Here is an 18,921-nt window from a genome sequence, read left to right on the forward strand (position 1 = left end):
AAAGATAATATCAATTGTATATATGATAAACATTTCTTCCTAAAGTCTGGCCAAACTTGACCTTTATGTTTTGTTTATCGCGATGTCATACAACTTTGTATATTGCCGAATCTTGGTGAATACACCATTCTACGTAACTCAGTAACTATAACGTATATTTCACGCCAAAGTAACTTCTATTATGTTTTGTGCTTAGGGAAGTTTTTGCCCAAGGACTTTTCTCCTGGGAAGTAGATTTTAATATTCCATGATTTAGTCATCTTCTGGCAAATACTAGGGGGTGCCCGCCGAGGAAGGGGTATAAAACATGTAATGGTCAGCTATTAAATTTACGGATGTAGGCCAAAGCATATTTAGAGGCAAGTAACCGCTTTGCCCCTTTGACCCATTGCCCTATGTGCTGCTGTCCATTCAAATACTACAAGCAAGTTGTGTCAACAGTCGCTCAATGTTTCGATATTTTTTATTTTTCTGAATGCACATTTTCTGTATAAAGATGCGAACTGAGCACGTCCAGGCAAAGAAGAATCAACAGGTTGTTATTACAAATATGACGATGATATCTTTGGTATGAAAACAAAATCATATGGACAGCGTTCATTTGCATACCAGGGCCTAGCAACGTGGAATGAATTGCCCATTGAACTTAGACACAAAGACATAGTGATCACATTCAAGAGTCCTCTCAAAACTCACTTATTTCGACTGCAAGAACAAACTTAAAGACCTAACAATGTTTCCTACCTTAAATATTCTCAGCATGTTTTTTTTTCTTCTATGTTTTCTAATTTCATGGTGTTTGTGTTTGTAATCATAGCATTATATATGTTTTTTTTTTATCTTAGGTGTTGTCTAATGTTGTAAAGCGCTTAGAGCTTCTAAAGATTATACAAAGTCCTCATTGTTATTATTATTATTATTAACGATTATTTGCGATATCCCGTATAAATTGTTCAGCATAGCCTTTTCTGTTATAGAGATTACGTCACGATATGCGAATTGAACACGAGCAGTCCATGGAGAAGCTGCAGGCTTCATGTAGGACGTTAGACGATAGAAAGAAGAGACTACTTTCACTAGGTATCTCAGGTACTGCATATTTTTTATATAAACAACTTTGTTGTCAGGTTTATACAACCTCAAGATTGCTGTTCTTCTTGTTCATCGCGAGATTAGATTTCTGTACTTTCTAATCGGTGATTGCATTCTCATATGCACTCATTATTGTATATACCATGAATTATTTTGTCTACACCATGAATGATTCTGTCTACACCATGAATGATTTTGTCTACACCATGAATGATTTTGTCTAAACCATGAATGATTTAGTCTACACCATGAATGATTTAGTTTGCACCATGAATGATTTAGTCCGAGGCCAAATGTCCCAGTTCAGAGCGTCAGCAGCTTGAACTGTACCAATACAGGAACTCAAGACATCGTAGACATGTATTCAGAAGAAGTTGATATGTTGTCTTTCAGTCAAAAGTAGTTTGCTTACATTTAACACATTACTGAGAACAACCTATGTAAGTCAATGAAGTTGTTATTATTTTCATTCTGGCTTTTAACCAGCAATTGAGGAAATATAGATTTACATGAATGACAATCAAATACAGTTTAGATGGGTTCATGATGATTTCTATAGCCCGTTTATAACTACTACATTGGTACAACTTAATATTGACAGAGGTTTAGACTTTTTACCAAGTCAATTATTCTATGTATCGGTGTAGCTCAGAAAAGGATTTCGTGTTTCATTTACCTAACATTTTTTGGCAATACAAACTCATTATTTTCGCAGCAACTTAACAATGCGGGTCACCGTTGCCCACCAATTTTGTGGTGATTTACTCTGTCTGACCTTTCACTGCTCGCCTATCTAATGTTTGAATAATGCATGATTTGCGACCAGTTATTTAGCAGATGCCATATTAGCACGCACTCCCCTAAAATGCTTGTAAAAAGCATACAAAGAAAGTTGGTTTATAGTTTACAAGAGGGACTCAGCAGGAGGCGATATAAAATATATTTTACCATTCAAGTTGCAGATCAGCAAGGTGTCAACCTGTCTGGACTGTATGCGGATCCCAACGAACTTCGAAGACTACGCCAAGAAGTGAACCTCTTGAAAAACAGGGTAAAGTACACACTCAAACACTCAATTCAAGCACTCAATTCAACAAATGCACAAAATATTATGATTAGATTATGATAACAAAAGACCTTTTGAAACAGTAAGTATCCAATAAACACCACACACTTGGATATGTCGAATCAGGCCATGTTCTTGAGGATGTGGCTGAGTTACAAGTTGAATAAGGACTTGTAAAACAAACGCGGAATCTGTTAACAACAGTTGAGTTGTGTAAATATGAATAATTTTATAACAAATGTATTCTGAAAGTACGATTATCCTATCAATGTTCTGAGTAGAGTAATTTAACAATTCTGTTTCCCAAGCTAGGCTGGAATTACTTGGATGAAAATGTTGACAGCTGTTTGAGTATTAGCGGTAACCGGCTACCCACCCTCTCGCACACACCAGCTTGCCTTGTAAAACAAAGCGAATTTATTAGAAGCTAAGCAAAAGTAAAAACGAATTGAAAATATGAATAAAAAATGTTCAATTCTAACCTTCTCGTTAGAAAGCAAGCAAAACAAACAAAAAGCAAAAACATAATAAATACAAACTAGCTTTAAACTTGAACTGAAACAGTGGAACATCTGCCCCAGATGCATCCCAATGCAGTACGCGTAAAGTAATCTGCCATTCTAAGACATAAGACGGGACAATAATAAAATTGGTACAACAGAAAAAATTCAAAAAGGATGAAAATAAAACAACTCATGATATAGATTCTTTGTTTCTAATTAATTAAATTAATCATAAATGAAATTATATTCTCTTCTTTCACGTTGACAATTAGGTATAAGTTTAATGGTCTGTGCTAAAATTGAACCAGCAGGACGTTTTGTAGCATGCTGTCTCGACTGCTTTGCCTGCACAGAAATAATCCGAAATATTTGCATAGCTAGTTCATCATGAAAAGTTGATGGTCATTATATCCATTATTTAATTTTAATGTATGCTAACATAAGAGATAAAAATGAATGCAGTTTCCATGACAATATCTAAAACCCTGATATATTCTTTTATTATTTTATAATAAGAAGAGGTGTCTGGCGTACTTTGCCAATGCAGCTATGATCGTTGGATATATCTACAATGTTTTTTGATTTTAATGATAAAAGGTCTTTTGTATGTCAAACCACCAATAAAACCTATACAGTCTCGGATGTATTGGCGCACACACTAGAGCATCTATGTTTGATTTAAGAATGGCGTACAAGGAGACCATATGTGCAAATATGCGTTTTGTTTTAAAATTACTGGTTTACGAGATTCCGCTGACACCTTTTCCCGACAATTAATATGCATGCGCAGGAAGGATGAAGCGGAAATGGACATGATACCTTGAATAACTTAGTTTTCTGTCGTGAACACTGTTTTCTTTACATCATGAGTGCCGATAGAACCATCTTCAAATTCAAGTTAAACTTGATCTTGCTTAATGCTGGAAAAGTCAGTTCAATATTATCGGGAACACTGTTTCATTTACATCGTACGTGTCGGATTACTATTGTCCTATGTATGGTAATAGTAAACCTTTCTGGATGAAGGCGAGAAAGACAGTACAAAAAGGAATGAATAGAATAAATTGTTGATTGATAAGCCAATCAATGATTGCGGATTCTTTTTTGCATCTGCAGAGGAGATACGGGTAATTTACGTTTTTTCGCAGGTACCGCCTAGTTCATAAACGAGTCATTTTATATATTTTTTTACAAGAGGTGTCCATTGGTTAATATATCTGAACGTTACACTTCATCAGGACATTACAGGTTCAAATCACGTAAGCGGAAAATTATATTTTTCTTTACTAATGGATGGAACACAGAACTCAGGTTGAGTTTCACACGAAATATGAAAGTCAAATATGACGATGAACTGTAAATGTTTATTACAGTAATAGACATAATCCTTTGAGAGGTAATCTTGTCTGAAACAATCTCTGAGCTTTCTAGTATCTCTCTTGGTACAATTCTACTGTTGAAAATTTAAACCGTCTCTGATTTAGGACAAGGATGCTGACTGTACACAATTATGTACAACAGCTTATGATAGCAGCGTTCCTTTAATTTTCAAATAAACTCGATCACAAGCACGTTCCGAGCAGAGGTTGTTTCTTTTTGCGTGAGAGCATTTTATTATATAATAACAGTGAATATATAACATAGGCTCACATTATTGGGAAAGAATTCGCGTCTAAAACTAATGCGAATATTAAAATTAAAAAGAATAACAATCGCTATTTATCCTGAATGCATCATATCGATTTATCAAAGAGGCGCAAAAGATGCTGTATAATTTTTCAAATACGTATCCTGAGATGGTTGATACATTTGCAGGGGTAGGGATCGCGTCTGAGCAAGCGCTATGGAACTCTGTAAAGAAAATGACAAAAAGCAAGAAAAAGTACTGTAAGATATTGTGCAAGAAAGTTTAACTCTGTGACGTTAACTGGGTCGCTCGTGCGACTGACTTTAAGCGTCGACGATTTAAAGACAATGTCACACCTAGCGAGTGTAGCGGAATATCTAACGAAAACAACGACGACAGCGAAGTCAGCAAATATTCTCTTGACCACCACCAGGAACAAAGTAATTGTAGATATGCCTTCAACATATATTATTTTGAAACACAAATGGCTTATACACATATGCATGAAAATGTATTCATTTGTATTGACAATTGAATATGAGGTAATGTTGCAAGGTCCGGAGAAATGGCGGGATTTCTGTGAAACGTTATTTCAGTGCAAAGATACAAAAGCGTTTGTCTTTCTTTTATATACATTTTTAACGTAGATTTAACAATCTGAGCCATATCGCCACGGTGTCTGCAGTCTGGCAGTTTATAGTGATGTCTAGCACTGGGACATCATGCCGCAGATATGCAGAAGCATTTCCCACCCAGTCAATTTTTTTCCTGTTACCAGGTCTTAGTGAGCGCCAAGTGAGGCAGCTGCTAGTATTATTTTATAAGTCTTTGATTCGACTCGGCCAGGGTTCAAACCCGCGACTTCCCGCAGCTAAGGCGGACACTCTAACCACTTAGGCCACCGGAGCGGTCCTATAAGAAGCCATAAAATTAATATTTCAAATTAATATTTGAGGATGGCATGGTAATTACAACGTGTTTCAAATTCAAGGATATGTACTGCAACACATTTTAAATTCTTGGTGCCAGCTCATAGTGAATTTCCATTTCGAGTTGGCGTGATTCATTATGGTACTGGCAGGTGTGCAGTGATTTCACCCAATACCAGCTTAAAGAAATTTTTCTTTTGCGCAGGAGAAACCTCTTTTCGCAAGTCTGCGGAGACTGCAGCAGGATACGAAAGCTATAACACTACCATCATAGACTCAAAGCATTGTACGGCTGATAATAGCATGACCAGATACTATTCAGTGCAGCATAATCGGATAAATTGCCGTATGCTATAAATGTAGAAGATAGTGAACAGTATATTTTTTTTACAAAAACAATCCTCAGGTATATAGGAAGAGCAGTCCAAACAAGTACAGAGGCATCTCCTTTATTTATACTCTATGCAGGATCTTTACTGGTATTTTGAATACTCGTATACATACGTGGGCAAAAGACAATGGTCTGATAGAACACGAGCAGGGTTTAGGGAAATTAATCCGCATTCGACAATATCTTTATTATTCATGCTTAAAATCAAAATATGTCTCAAACAGAAAAGGTAGCTTTATTGTCTTTTTGTCGATTTTAGAACAGTTTTTGATAATGTACAGCATACTAAATTGTGATCGTCATTAATACACAAAGGTATGAACAGTAAAATGGTGAACATTTTAAGAGACGTGTATTGATATGAAAAGCTGTGTCCGAATACCTAAAAGTTTAACTTCTTATTTCGAAAGAACATGAGGTACAAGGCAAGGTTGTGTTTTGAGCCCTATCATGTTTTCCTTTTTCATGAATGATTTGATTACACAGTTGAAGCTTGAAAGCAATTTGGGTCTATTTATCTCAGAAGATGCATATGATATTGTTGCAGTACTTCACGCTGATGTAGATAACTGTGCTGAAGTAGTTCCTGAAAAAAGTAAATGTCACTGGAGACAAACAATCTCAGTAAAACTAAAATCATTATGTTCAGAAATGGGTTATATTGGAAGCAAAAGGTGGTTTGGTTTTTCCAAGAAAGATGTATTAAATGTGTGCTTTAGTACAAATAAGTCGCTTTTTTTCGCTCCAAAACTGGTTTGGACAAAAGGAAAGTAGATAGTAGATGCGCAGGTTATGAAAAACTTCAATGATTTTGAACTGTCAAAAACGATTTGGCTCCTTTAGTGTAGAGGATGTTTTAAAAAAAATTGTATTCTTTGATAAAATCAACTTTTGCAAATAGTATTTTGTTGTTCTTAAAATTATCAATAATGCGATTGTGTTAGAGGTGTGCGGAAGATACCGACTTTGTACCGTAGCATTTACAATGTATTAAATACTGGCTGAAAGTTAACATTTCAACTAGCTACCGACATCAATGATATTTAATGTTGAAAAGATTAGATGAAGCCAAATGAACTACCAAAGGTAAAAATATGTTTTTGGGGGTTTTTTTTAGTTCGGTTTTGGGTATATATGGCTAAATCAAGATATTGGAGACGATAAACGACTTTTCTCACCTTTTTGACAAAGAATTGATGATTTGGCTCCCCAAAAACGGCAAAGCAATATTAACAATTCACATGACTGCGTGTATTGTAGCTTGAAGAAAATTGAATTATAACCGGAAAAACATCGCGGACCTAGGTTCGAATCTCCGTAGAGTACGAATTAAACATTCTCTAACCTGTATAGTAGTATTATATATATATATATATATATATATATATATATATATATATATATATATATATATATATATATATATATATATATATATATATATATACATACATAGAGGTAATCATAGTAGGATTGAAAACAAATATAGGTACTCTCACTGGAAAAAACAATTTTTTTGTCAAAAGTTGAATTCAATTTCATTTGTGTTGTCTATCTTACGACCATTTAAGAAAGAAATATTTTAATGAAGTTTATTATCTTTATCCAACTGTAAAAAGTGGTATCCCTCATGAGTCATAATAATATATTACTAATAAGAAACCTTTCTTACTATATCCATTTGGCTTTTCGAGTGAGACAGACTTTGACAACTCACACGAATGGTAAATTGTAATCTTAGTAGTAGTAGCACCGTAAGGAGGGGATTATCGGCATAATTCTACGCATGCATTTTCTTTAAGCATCTGCTGTATATTCGCTCTTCCATTACTCTGTTTTTCCATTTTATGTTTGTATAAGATGTACATTCACGATTGTATCATTACATCTGCCAATAGTTCTTTCTAAATTTATATGCATGTTACTGGAATGCTGCCATTTCATATCTTCAGATTCCATGTGCATATTTTCAGTATAACACAAGTCAACATTTTACACTGCATTATTCCAGTTCTAAGTCTACTCGTTGCATTCTGACAGTTTATTTGATTACATATAAATCACAATAACGGTACATGTGCATAACATTGTACACATTACAATGCAGTACAGTAAAAGTTACAAGTAAGATGTTAGCATAATATCATGCAGTACAGCGACAGGTACAAGATGTTAGCGTAATGCAGGTGGGAATATTGTTCTCAACGTCATCTTTTGTCAAAACTGTAATGACCTAGTATGACCACAGATGGAGCGGTCAGATTAATCACTGAAGCGGTAGAAATTGTCCAGGGTCCGGATTAACCCAGATTATGCGAATGGAAAACATAGTCATATAACCCCTAATTCAGCATCAAATATTGGTTAACTTGCCGGAGAGAGAGAGAGAGAGATCGATCACCAAAATCGGATAATCTTCAGCCCTACATGCTCCTGTTTAACGCTATCTGGAACAGGCTTTAGTGTCAGGTGATTTTATGATTCCCTCCTTCTGTCCGCTCATAGTTCTATCTGTAAATATAAAACATTCTAAATTATCTTGCTGGAAATTCATTTACGTTTTTGCACTTCGTCCATGGAAATTGAATATTCTCTCTCTCTCTGTGTCTATATATATATATATATATATATATATATATATATATATATATATATATATATATATATATATATATATATATATATATAGTGGAGTCTCGTTAATCCGGACTCCATATTTCCGGAAACCTCGCTATCCGGACATAATTCAACGGGAACGGAATTCCTAAACGTTAATTTGCTCCGTTAATCAAGAAATCCGCGTTCCGGATACGGAAATCAAAATCGGGGGCCAAAGTAATATTACATTAAAACTTGTCTCGATAATCCGGAAATAATCTCTCCAAAAATAAAAAAATTCGAAAAATCGTATGTGAAAATACAATCAGAAGAATAATACATAAAACACAGTAGTGAAGCCCTTGAGAATCTATGGCCAGTATCAATAACTAAGTAGCGTGACCATACTGTAACCAGCGATTGTATAAACAATGTCTGTTTTAGCTAGTCGCCGACGGAGGTGTTAATAATTAAATAAACACACTGGGATCAAATCGTCCACGCTTTTTGACATAACATATGGTAAAAAAAATTAAAAGTGTCATTAAGACTCTTTGTTGTTTGCCAATCGTATGTAACAATCACAGATTATTGTTTGCTGTGCAAATACAGTTGACATTTTTAAGCTGTGGACAGTATAGGGCTTCAAAGAATCCAGGCAAACAAAGGTTACAGACTTCTTCAGGAAATTGACATAATAAATGTATGTACAGTACATACATGTACATGAATATAGTGTGATGTGTTCGATGTGTTAATTGTCAAAACTTCTATTTACTGTATATGTACGTACAAGCACATGTTATAATAATGTGAAATAAACACAAATTAATAGATGTATTCATTAATTTATTTCAACCATTATTGAATATACAGTACATTACATTTAAAGCTAGCATATACATGTACATATATACGGTGTGATGATATCGTAAAATAAAAAATATGCATGATTCAATTATCCGGAAAACTCGTTAATCCGCACATATTCGCTGGGAACGAATGTGTCTGGATTAACGAGGCTCCACTGTGTGTGTGTGTATATATATATATATATATATATATATATATATATATATATATATATATATATATATATATATATATATATATATAATCGGTATTATTGCTATTGTCGAGTGGATAATAAAATATGAAATTAATGAATTGAATAAATGGAGATCTCAGCTGAGATAATAGAATAGAACAACACAAGCACCCGTATATAAAATATAGCAATTTAATCAATTAAATAACCAAAATGAAATTATACAAGACACTTGAGGAATACTCTTCCATCAGAAAAAATTACCAAATGTTATTAAGAATGCAATTAGCAGTTCCATTTACACAGAGGTAACAAATTTCATCATCAAAACTAGTGAGATTTTTCGAAATCAGCTGTCCAGCATGACTGCATAATCTGATGACTTGGTTGCGTGTCATTCCAGATAAAACACCGGTAGTAATTAGGGGTCGATTTATCTCTTTGGCTCCCTTGTGCTGCAGCCTAAAGAGGCTTCCCTCTTTCCTCCAGCCTCATAGATCGTCTTACTTCTCCGTCTCCTGCTCTGTTGTTATGTGGCGTTGTGTGGAGCTATCTCCTTATAAAATAGATAAATATGCAGCCTAAATATTTTCTTAGATTCTTACTACTTGGATATAATATTATCTCCTCTCCCATTATGTAAGTTATGGTCACATCGTAATTCAAACGGACACTAACTGCTATAGTCTGATAATACAAACCGGTTTGTTTGTACCCTCCTACTGATTTAAATAATGGAAAACTTTAATGTGATAAAAAGTGCAAGGAACTTAGTCAGTTCATTCATTGATTTATAGTTTCTAACCTGACTCTGAGTAGAGTGGCCCTAACACCGTCATCTTATGCGCATTTCATGCTTAACGGAAGTTTTCAGTGTAATAGACGGACATGCTCGGATCCATTTCCAGTTTCTGGACAAGTCCATTTTCAGCAAAGGGGTGTGTCACGACTACAGATGTACATACATAAGTCGTCTGCTTCCGATATTTACAATGTCGAATCAAGCAAAGGAAAATAATGACAACTACAAGTTTGCGTTTCATGTGGATTTAACAAGCGGTTTAATTTCTATGTTCATATATGCAGAGGGATATAATTCCAAATTCTCAACGTTATGTAATTTACGCAATTATTTAGCAGTTACCGAACAGGATGAACTACGTCATTATGTTGTCTGATGGAAATAATCTAGCCTATAGTGTACGCAATATGGCGCCGTGTTAGTATGGAAAGTCCGTTAAGCATGAAATGGTGCAGGGGATGCCAACATTAGTGCCATTCTGGTCTCAGTCAGGTTAGAAATTATAAATTAATGATTCAACTGACTTAGTTCTGTGCACTTTTTTATCAATTAAACTTTCTCGTTTTTGAAATCGGTAGGGGGTACAAACAAACGGGGATGTAGAGTCAGACTATAGTACGGTTATCTTCCGACTCACACCTAAGAAAAATTGTATGAAACTAAGGTAAGGTAACTTGCTCTCTTTCGTGTCCTTATCATTTATAGAAATGTCTCTATAGACTTCCAGTTACATGTCCCCTGGACAATCGTTACGAATGATTATGCCCTGTCTCCGGAGCCAAGACTTTCGCAAGACGCAAAGCTTAGACTAAATTTTGCGATGTAGAACATTCATAAAACACGAGACTTCGCCTGAGAAACACACAACAATCCGTTACTTATTCAATCAGGATCTAGATTTATTTAACCGCCAAAAATTAACACACGCCCATCCATATATATATATATATATATATATATATATATATATATATATATATATATATATATATATATATATATATATATATATATATAATTCCACATATTTCGCGTTTCCTTTAATAAACTGATGTCTGCAAGGTTTCTACTTATGACAAATTTTGCAGCAAATACAAACTTTGTTCTGCAACATTTCAACACTTTACATTTATGATAATCAACCTAAGTTTTCACCTGATATAGTTATTGGACGGACCTCATTAAGAATCCATCATGCCCAAATCAGACTTATTGAAATACCGTATCCTTAACACACTGCCATGGATTTAACAAGGCTCATAATCACATCGATCAACTTAAATTGCCATGCGTCGCACTGACACCTGCAACATTCACTCGGTTATGTTTTGCCGAAACATTCCTCGCTTAAACTGTGTTTTGCTCAGGTAAACTATTTTGTGACGAACTGAATTTACCAGACGCAGCTTCGTTAAAAAAATCAATAATGACTCCATATGTTCATTTCCAAAATAAATGTCTCGCTAAATATAAAACGTTTATAAATTCAGTATGATTTTCGTATTCCTGAGTAAGAAGTAACATTTTTATTTTCTTTCTTCAAATGTTATAGCCTTGAACAGAGAAAGAAAATATTTGAACATTTCAAGGGGTTCATTTAGTTTTCTTAATCGAGTCAACATTTTTGGTAAAAAATATTCTCGAAAAGATTTTCTTTGGAAACACGAAAAATTCATCAAATGTTGCTCTTTTGTGAAGTTATTCCAGTAATCGTTTTCACGGGAATTCGACGAATTTTTTTTATTTTAGAGTATGTATGGGGAGATGAAGTAAAATGACTGTTTTGCAAGGCCAGCACAAGCTTAGACAAATAACATCTCGCGTTTCTGAACAAATAATGCGTCAGGTGTAATCAGTCACTACTGTGTCATACTGATCATTTATTTCAGCTATGGCATATCTTGTTAATATTTGTCCCTGATATCGTTTACAAGCATATCGAAAGGTCACACAATATGTTTTTGTTGTGGGCTTAACGCCATTTTTAAGCACACGATAGGCTATACATTTCTGCCAGCAAATCTGGTGGAGGAAGAGCCCGAAAGAACTAGCAACCCATGAAAAGCTACTGGCAAGCTTTTTCAAATACCAATGTTAGCCGAGCCCAATGCTTGAACACATGTTAACAGACTGATATGTCAGTAATCTGTAAAGTCGAGCGTCTTAGACCACCTAACTGTTGTTGTACTACATTGTAATTTTCAGTATTGAACGTTTTTCTTGTGTCATACCAAACAGTGTGTTATAAAATAAAATATGGCACTTTCAATGAGTAAATTTAAAGTTGGAATGAGACAGTTAAAAATGTTAATGTGTGTAATGTTGAAAATGCGCATAGAATTACTTTGATGGAATCTGAGGAAAGCCATTGCAATATTGTAATATCATAACAAACTCAGTAATGCATATTGGCAGAAGTAAATATGCCATCTAGAATGTACATCCTACAAACGTAGAAAATGCAACATAAAATATTGCAAATCAGAATATACAGCATACAGAAAATATACGCATATAATGAAAATACAAGGATATAAATATGGTGGTAACTTCCCAATATAGCACCGTTATGATCTCCTACATTGATTCTTTATAAGAAATTTTGTACGTATACGCACATACCACACCTCATTGAATTTCTGCACTCCATGGCACATATCGTATTTGCTTGTATTGTATTTTGAAATTATGGGCCAGTGGACCAAATTACTAAAGAAAGCAATCTTATTCATGGGAAGTCTGATGGCACAGGGACGCAATCGTTGTAACGGTGTTTGTTTTTGAAATCTTGAACTTTGTGGCAGAACAAATATTATGAATTCTGTTATCGACCATGCCTCAAATGTGGTATGCGACTCAAGTCGCGTGATCAGCTATGCCTTTGGTGCAGATTCTGAGTATTTGCGCGCGCCGGCGAAGACTTGCCAACGTAACTGTGGAAATGTTGTCGGCGCCGTTGATTGTAAAACCAACAATGCCGTCGATGATAATGATGAAAGGAAAACAGAAGTCAAAGAAATAATTTCTATGATTGAGGCGAATGACGTTTCCCATCGTGTTATATTAAAATTAATATTATGAAAGCTTAATTACCAAAAATTGTATGATGTTTATATTATATAAGGTTATGCCAACTGTAAATCAACTGAAGCATAATGGCGTAATGTTAGAAAAATGTGCAAGGTAGGCAGATGTACTTACTATATTATGACTTCTCCGAATAAGCAACGGTTGACAATAAGGCAGCTTCATGCAAATGCAGCGCGGTCGCATATCAAACTTTCTTCATGGGCCACGCGGGCCCAAATGGCAGGTGTGGTTGCCCCTGAGGAAAATCGATGTCACAATGCTTATACTAATGCGCGTTGCACAAAATCGTTTTGCTATTTTGAATTTTACCGGTCAATCGTCTCAAACGTATACAAGACAATAAAAGACTATCTCAAGCTTTTCATGAACACGTGTCCGTCGACCATATCAACGTTGTAGCACAAGAAACTTCTCGGTTTCAAATCAGACACTGTTTTTGGTGTGAACTTTACTATGCCATAGCAATTAATCAACGGAGGCTCTGTACTACCTACATACTTAGAGAAAATGTTTCAGTGTGACGCCCTTGTGATATTGAACCTTGAAAACACTGGGACTATCAACGATGAATTCGACAAAGGCTTGGCATCGATCCTTAGGAAATTTGATAAACACACCCAAGCAGGTTCAGGGTGGACTCTTTCCAGATGAAAAGACGATCATATTAAGGTTTTCTATAAGCCTTGTCGCGGATCAAGTTATATTGCAACAACAAAGTGTTGGACTTGAAAACATCAATAATCGGTGTTTTTAATGGGTGATATTATCCGCGCTGTATTCCAAGAGTGGCAGTACAGATCAGACTTGAAAATACCATTAATATCTAGACGAACTCGATTTTGTAACATTGATTTCGCTGTGTGGATAACTGACATGAAAAGATTAAATAATTCAATCCTGATATCGCCGTGAATGTGGTTACTTGGAACAGCAAACGTCGATGGATTCGACGATTCGCACAAGTACAAAGCGAATGTTGGCCTGTTGTTGTTGTTGAGCAACATAGATGATCCAGTGGCTCGGTAAAATTAAGCGTAGATAAACTTTTCCGAATGGTGTACTGGTACAGCAAGCAAAAGATGAAAATGTTTCAGTTCGATTTTGCTTGCATGTATTCAGGACGGAAGATGAAAATACCTTTTGCTATGTACGCGGACTTTGGATTTCAGTACGTTCTCATGGAAGCCCCAATCTCTGCGGTTCATTCAAATACAACGCAAGTTACTGAACAAGTCCCATGTCGGTTTTGCTACACTGTTGTCAGATACGACGGAGCAAATGAACCGTCAGTGTTGTACTGCGTCAATGACTCGTTTGACGTGTTTATTAAGATAGCTTGAGCTTAAAGCAAAATCTATCACAAGTTTTGGTCGTACAAGGACCGGGATGAAAATATCGTCACAGTTGTTTATCTACGCAGACGAGGATTGTCAAAAAGCAGCTTCATTAGCGCTGTTGTATTCACCTCTGACGTTGAAAACAGATCGCACAATATGTTGACAAGTTGTCATTGAAGCACTACATCCACTCTCGGGAAGCAAAGGCTATGATTTTGTGTTGTCACTTAGAAGCTACATTAGAAATATATGAAACGCCAGTTAATGCTCACCAACCCGACGGTGCGCCGGTGTTTATTTTACCAGGTTTATAACCAAAGCTGATCTGACAGAGTTGAACAATCGGGTTGTTGTTGGCATCGTCCCAAACGAGCATGTGATTTTTAAAAACTGTTAAGTCAGATGTTAACATGAACTACATTATTTTAAAGCCGCGATAGCGCCATCGCCAAAATTCTAGCCGAAATCACAGCAAACGAGGGGAATCAGGGACTCTGGCATGTCGGTGGAATTTATAAATAAATTACGTTGATGTTGTCAATACTGGCACGAAACAATACCTGAACGCAAAAATTTCCACACATGGGCCTACGTTGATGGTTTCTCACATCGTGGTCGCCAGTGCTAGATTAGCACCGAAAATGATCAGGTATTTTTATGGTTCATTTACTTCTAGTCCGCGACAAGCAGCAATAATCTCTCTAGTACCTCAAGTAGGGCTTTTAGGGATTCGGGGGTTGTCTGAAGATCTTTGGAGTATGAGACGCAAGGTGAGAAAACTGGCTATTATTTCTTCATCGTGTTCACCTCCATTTATTGGTATTCGATTACTAAAGTTTTCTTTCAGTAACAGAAGGTAGCGGAAGCATGGTGGAAGATCTTAAGAAAATCAAAATATTACACAGTACATATTCTTTATTTAAATTAGATCTCAATGATAAGTCGTTTGGAACCTTTTGAGCTGCAGCATAGTTTAGAATGAACGCCCTTTAAAGAATAGTCACAAGGGTTGAAGATTCAGAAAGAAGCTCAATTAACCCCTCTTTGGCATTTGTACTGATGTCTGCTAACCTAGTAATCTTGGATGCATTGCAAACGCGTCGCTTACTGATTCTTTTCCGGAAGACCATGGAACTGAATCGAAAGATCAGCTTGGAAGGGCATGTCAACGCTGACGACATTTTTGTCCCTCGTGTCGACGAACACCTGTATGAGGACCGCGTTTACATCCTTTTGTATACAAACAAATATAATCTATCCGAGGGTTAAATAAAAATTGTTAGTTGGAATCAACCTAATGTACCAATGCCAAACTGAGTCCAGGTTGGAATTAGTCCATTAGCACGCGCAAATGCCCGGTCCATTGCCATGTGGCCGTTGGTCGTAACAAAATCCAAGGATTATTTCTACAACGATGAAGTGGAATCACAGATCCACCGCCATAAATTCCTCTATCCATTATACAAAACGAACAACAATAACACGACTGACGAAAGAATACCCAGGTGGATAATAAACAAAGACGCACTTGTCCTGGCAACAGGTTTTGGACGAAAACGAGGACGATCATTGCCTACACAAAGCAGGGGCGTAATCATGTACCTCTATGTAAAAAAGCACGTAACCTCTCCCCGAAGACTTACATACTTTTCGGGAAGGTATTTTCAATAATTACATGGCAGTTGTATCGGTGAAGAAAGGTAATTGGTTTAGAAGTGAGTGTGCGTACTGCATCCGGCTGCTATGCGTCTGCTTGCCGAGCATTTATTCTTCAAGATGACTTTATTAATAGTAAGACTCTGATGAATCTTCAAGGCTATCGATGCGAAAAAAGTAATCGAGGCGTAGGAACAGAGTAGTTATGAAATCCTCATGAGAACAAATATATGCGCAAAAATATAAAATAAGATGCAAGTCTCATTGGTATACCAATTGGAAATGTTGTCAGAGTTATATCGACATTAGCTATTGTAACACGTACATAAACGAATACATGTCTATTCCAAACTTTGGCTGGGGCACAAAACAGTGTCAACACAATTACCAATCTGTACTTGGTCGACATCGAAGAGCGAAAGACTACCATGGCAGAGTTCGAAACCATGCTGGTGGAAATGGAAAACTTCCAAGAACTCCTTGCACACATAGAGAATCGGAGGGCTAACAAGGCAACAGAACCAAAACAGGCAATTGATTTGCATGCAATAGAAATCAAGTAAACATGCTATTGGAATCTTACAACCGTACCTGATGTCTCTAACAACCTATAGACAGTGATTTTTATTCTTTCTAAAACTTTCTAATTGTGCGGTCCCATGGCGCTTCCCTGTTTTTAGTACCTACGGGAATTCATAACAGATGCATTTGCATTGCAGTGGGTGAAATGTAATCGGATATTGAAGGAGTTAATCCTAATCAGTAATCTAAATTTATCATCCCCATTCTGAATGTATACGTATAACTCGTGCATATACAAACATGTGTCAGTATGTGTAAAACTAACTTTCACTAGGTTTAATAACCCCGAAAACTTGATAATTTCGTAATTCTTACAAGTTTACACTTACTGAAAGGGTGTTTCTCACTAGGAATAACCGGTTGCGATTTTGTTAAAGTAATATGGATAACCGGTTATAAATACATTTATTGTCCGTTTCAGCCAAACTGAAAGCATTTAAAAATATGTAAACAAGGTAATGACGTGTCAGAATTCGCAATATCAAAATCGTTCACATTGCACAGTCGTACCGCCTGTAATGCCACACGGAAAGCCTCGATGTCAGTAAAAGAGTACACACACACACACACACACACACACACACACATATATATATATATATATATATATATATATATATATATATATATATATATATATATATATATATATATATATATATATATATATATATATATATAGAGAGAGAGAGAGAGAGAGAGAGAGAGAGAGAGAGAGTCGGGGTTTATTTTGTTGCTTTTTCTTGTTTATTTTTAAACATTAATCTGTATGCATCTTTCAGCAAAATTTGATTGAGCGTCAAATTGAAGAGCAAAGGCAGGGGAAGGAATACCTGGATTCCAACATGACAGAGTTGATGAGGAAGCAGTATGAACTCGAGAGTATTATTCGCAAGGAGAAAGGGGATGATGGGAATATGGCCCCCATATCCCCTCCACAGTTCAGGCAGCACAATCTTGGTGGACCAAATATGTGGTTCGTCCCTCCCATTCTTACACTTGACCTGCAACGGATATTTCTGAAAGAGAGATATGAAGAATATTCGTCTCCCCGTTCAGAGCAAAGATGTGTCGTAACGGAACTTAATTCTTCGCCCTCCTCAGAGGACGTTATTGAAAAGTCCCGCCTTAAAGACAGAGAGGAACAACTTCTCATGTCATATATTTAACGCTTTTGACAATCATACTCATTATTCGTGAACAAATATAATAAAGCCCGTTGTGTTCTTTTCATGCTTGCATCATAATTACGCATGCACTATGAATGCATCCACTTTCTTGAACATCATGAAAATAATTATACGTTACGCAGCACTAAAATTGGTGGCTTGAAAGAGGAGGTTCGTATTAATTCACATTACGTTAGTTGCAAATATCATTTACGTGTTGAGAAGCAAATAACATGGAAATATTGGCCTTAACAATTAATCCCTAGTAAATAGCATGAACATATTGGCTTTTAAAATTATTTCTTAAGCTCAACAACTGTTAACGTGATGATTTAATAAAAAAGAGAAAGAAACGACAAATAAACTATATTTTGTGCTTCGTTTAACTTTGTACATTATTATTCAACCAAACATGCATAAAGCCATATATTTAGAGACTTAGAGACTTGTTTTATCCACCCACAAACCCCGAAGAAAGAACAAAAAGTGCAAAACTAAGCCGTGTCAACTTGCCAATCCCTGTAATTTGTCTTTGCAATTATGTGTATATTGCAAATCTATTCAACAAATTTGATATATATTTGAACGAATATAAATTAACGTACAAAGGCCTACACGTGTGTAGTTTTCAATCCCAATAAACTAGTTGTTTAAGAAGGTGTGTTTTGGAGACAATATCTTGGTTTGAAGAGCTTAATGTAGAAACACTTGCTGGTGTATCGCCGTACTTTAATTCATTAGAACACAGAACTCAGCAGAGATATTGTGTACTAAACGAGTTTCAATTATCATTCTGATATCGCACCTCCTGAATCAACTTACTATGCGGCTATGATTGCGGATAAGCAAAAACCAAGTCGCGTAAATGATAGAATTATGGATAAACAGAACTGATTGTAGCCATGTAAAGTCCCTGGTATGAAGTGTGTAATTGCTGATGAAATAAGAACGTATTCTAGAGTATCATTTCCACTCAATGAAACTATATTAGATGCGGAGAATCGTCAATTCCTCTAGTTGTATGCCTTGTC

General features: G+C 35.8%; 1 protein-coding gene across 3 annotated transcripts in view; it reads left to right on the plus strand.

Annotated features, from left to right (window-relative positions):
* Nucleotides 1-18,339, plus strand: part of LOC149796231 (uncharacterized) — a 39,016-nt gene extending 20,677 nt beyond the window's left edge. For 2 of the 3 annotated variants that reach the window (XM_089964209.1, XM_089964210.1), the window contains exons 4-6: nucleotides 978-1,089; nucleotides 2,049-2,143; nucleotides 17,504-18,339. In XM_089964209.1, the coding sequence (XP_089820335.1) occupies nucleotides 978-1,089; nucleotides 2,049-2,143; nucleotides 17,504-17,890 (594 nt within the window). In that variant the 3' untranslated portion in view covers nucleotides 17,891-18,339. The remainder of the gene's footprint in view (nucleotides 1-977; nucleotides 1,090-2,048; nucleotides 2,144-17,503) is intronic. The other variant, XM_089964211.1, reaches the window with a different exon arrangement.
* Nucleotides 18,340-18,921: the final 582 nt, after the last annotated feature.

This window comes from Sinohyriopsis cumingii, chromosome 7 (assembly GCF_028554795.1).
Source record: "Sinohyriopsis cumingii isolate HCF-2022 chromosome 7, ASM2855479v2, whole genome shotgun sequence".
In the NCBI taxonomy this organism is placed as follows: Eukaryota; Metazoa; Mollusca; class Bivalvia; order Unionida; family Unionidae; genus Sinohyriopsis; species Sinohyriopsis cumingii.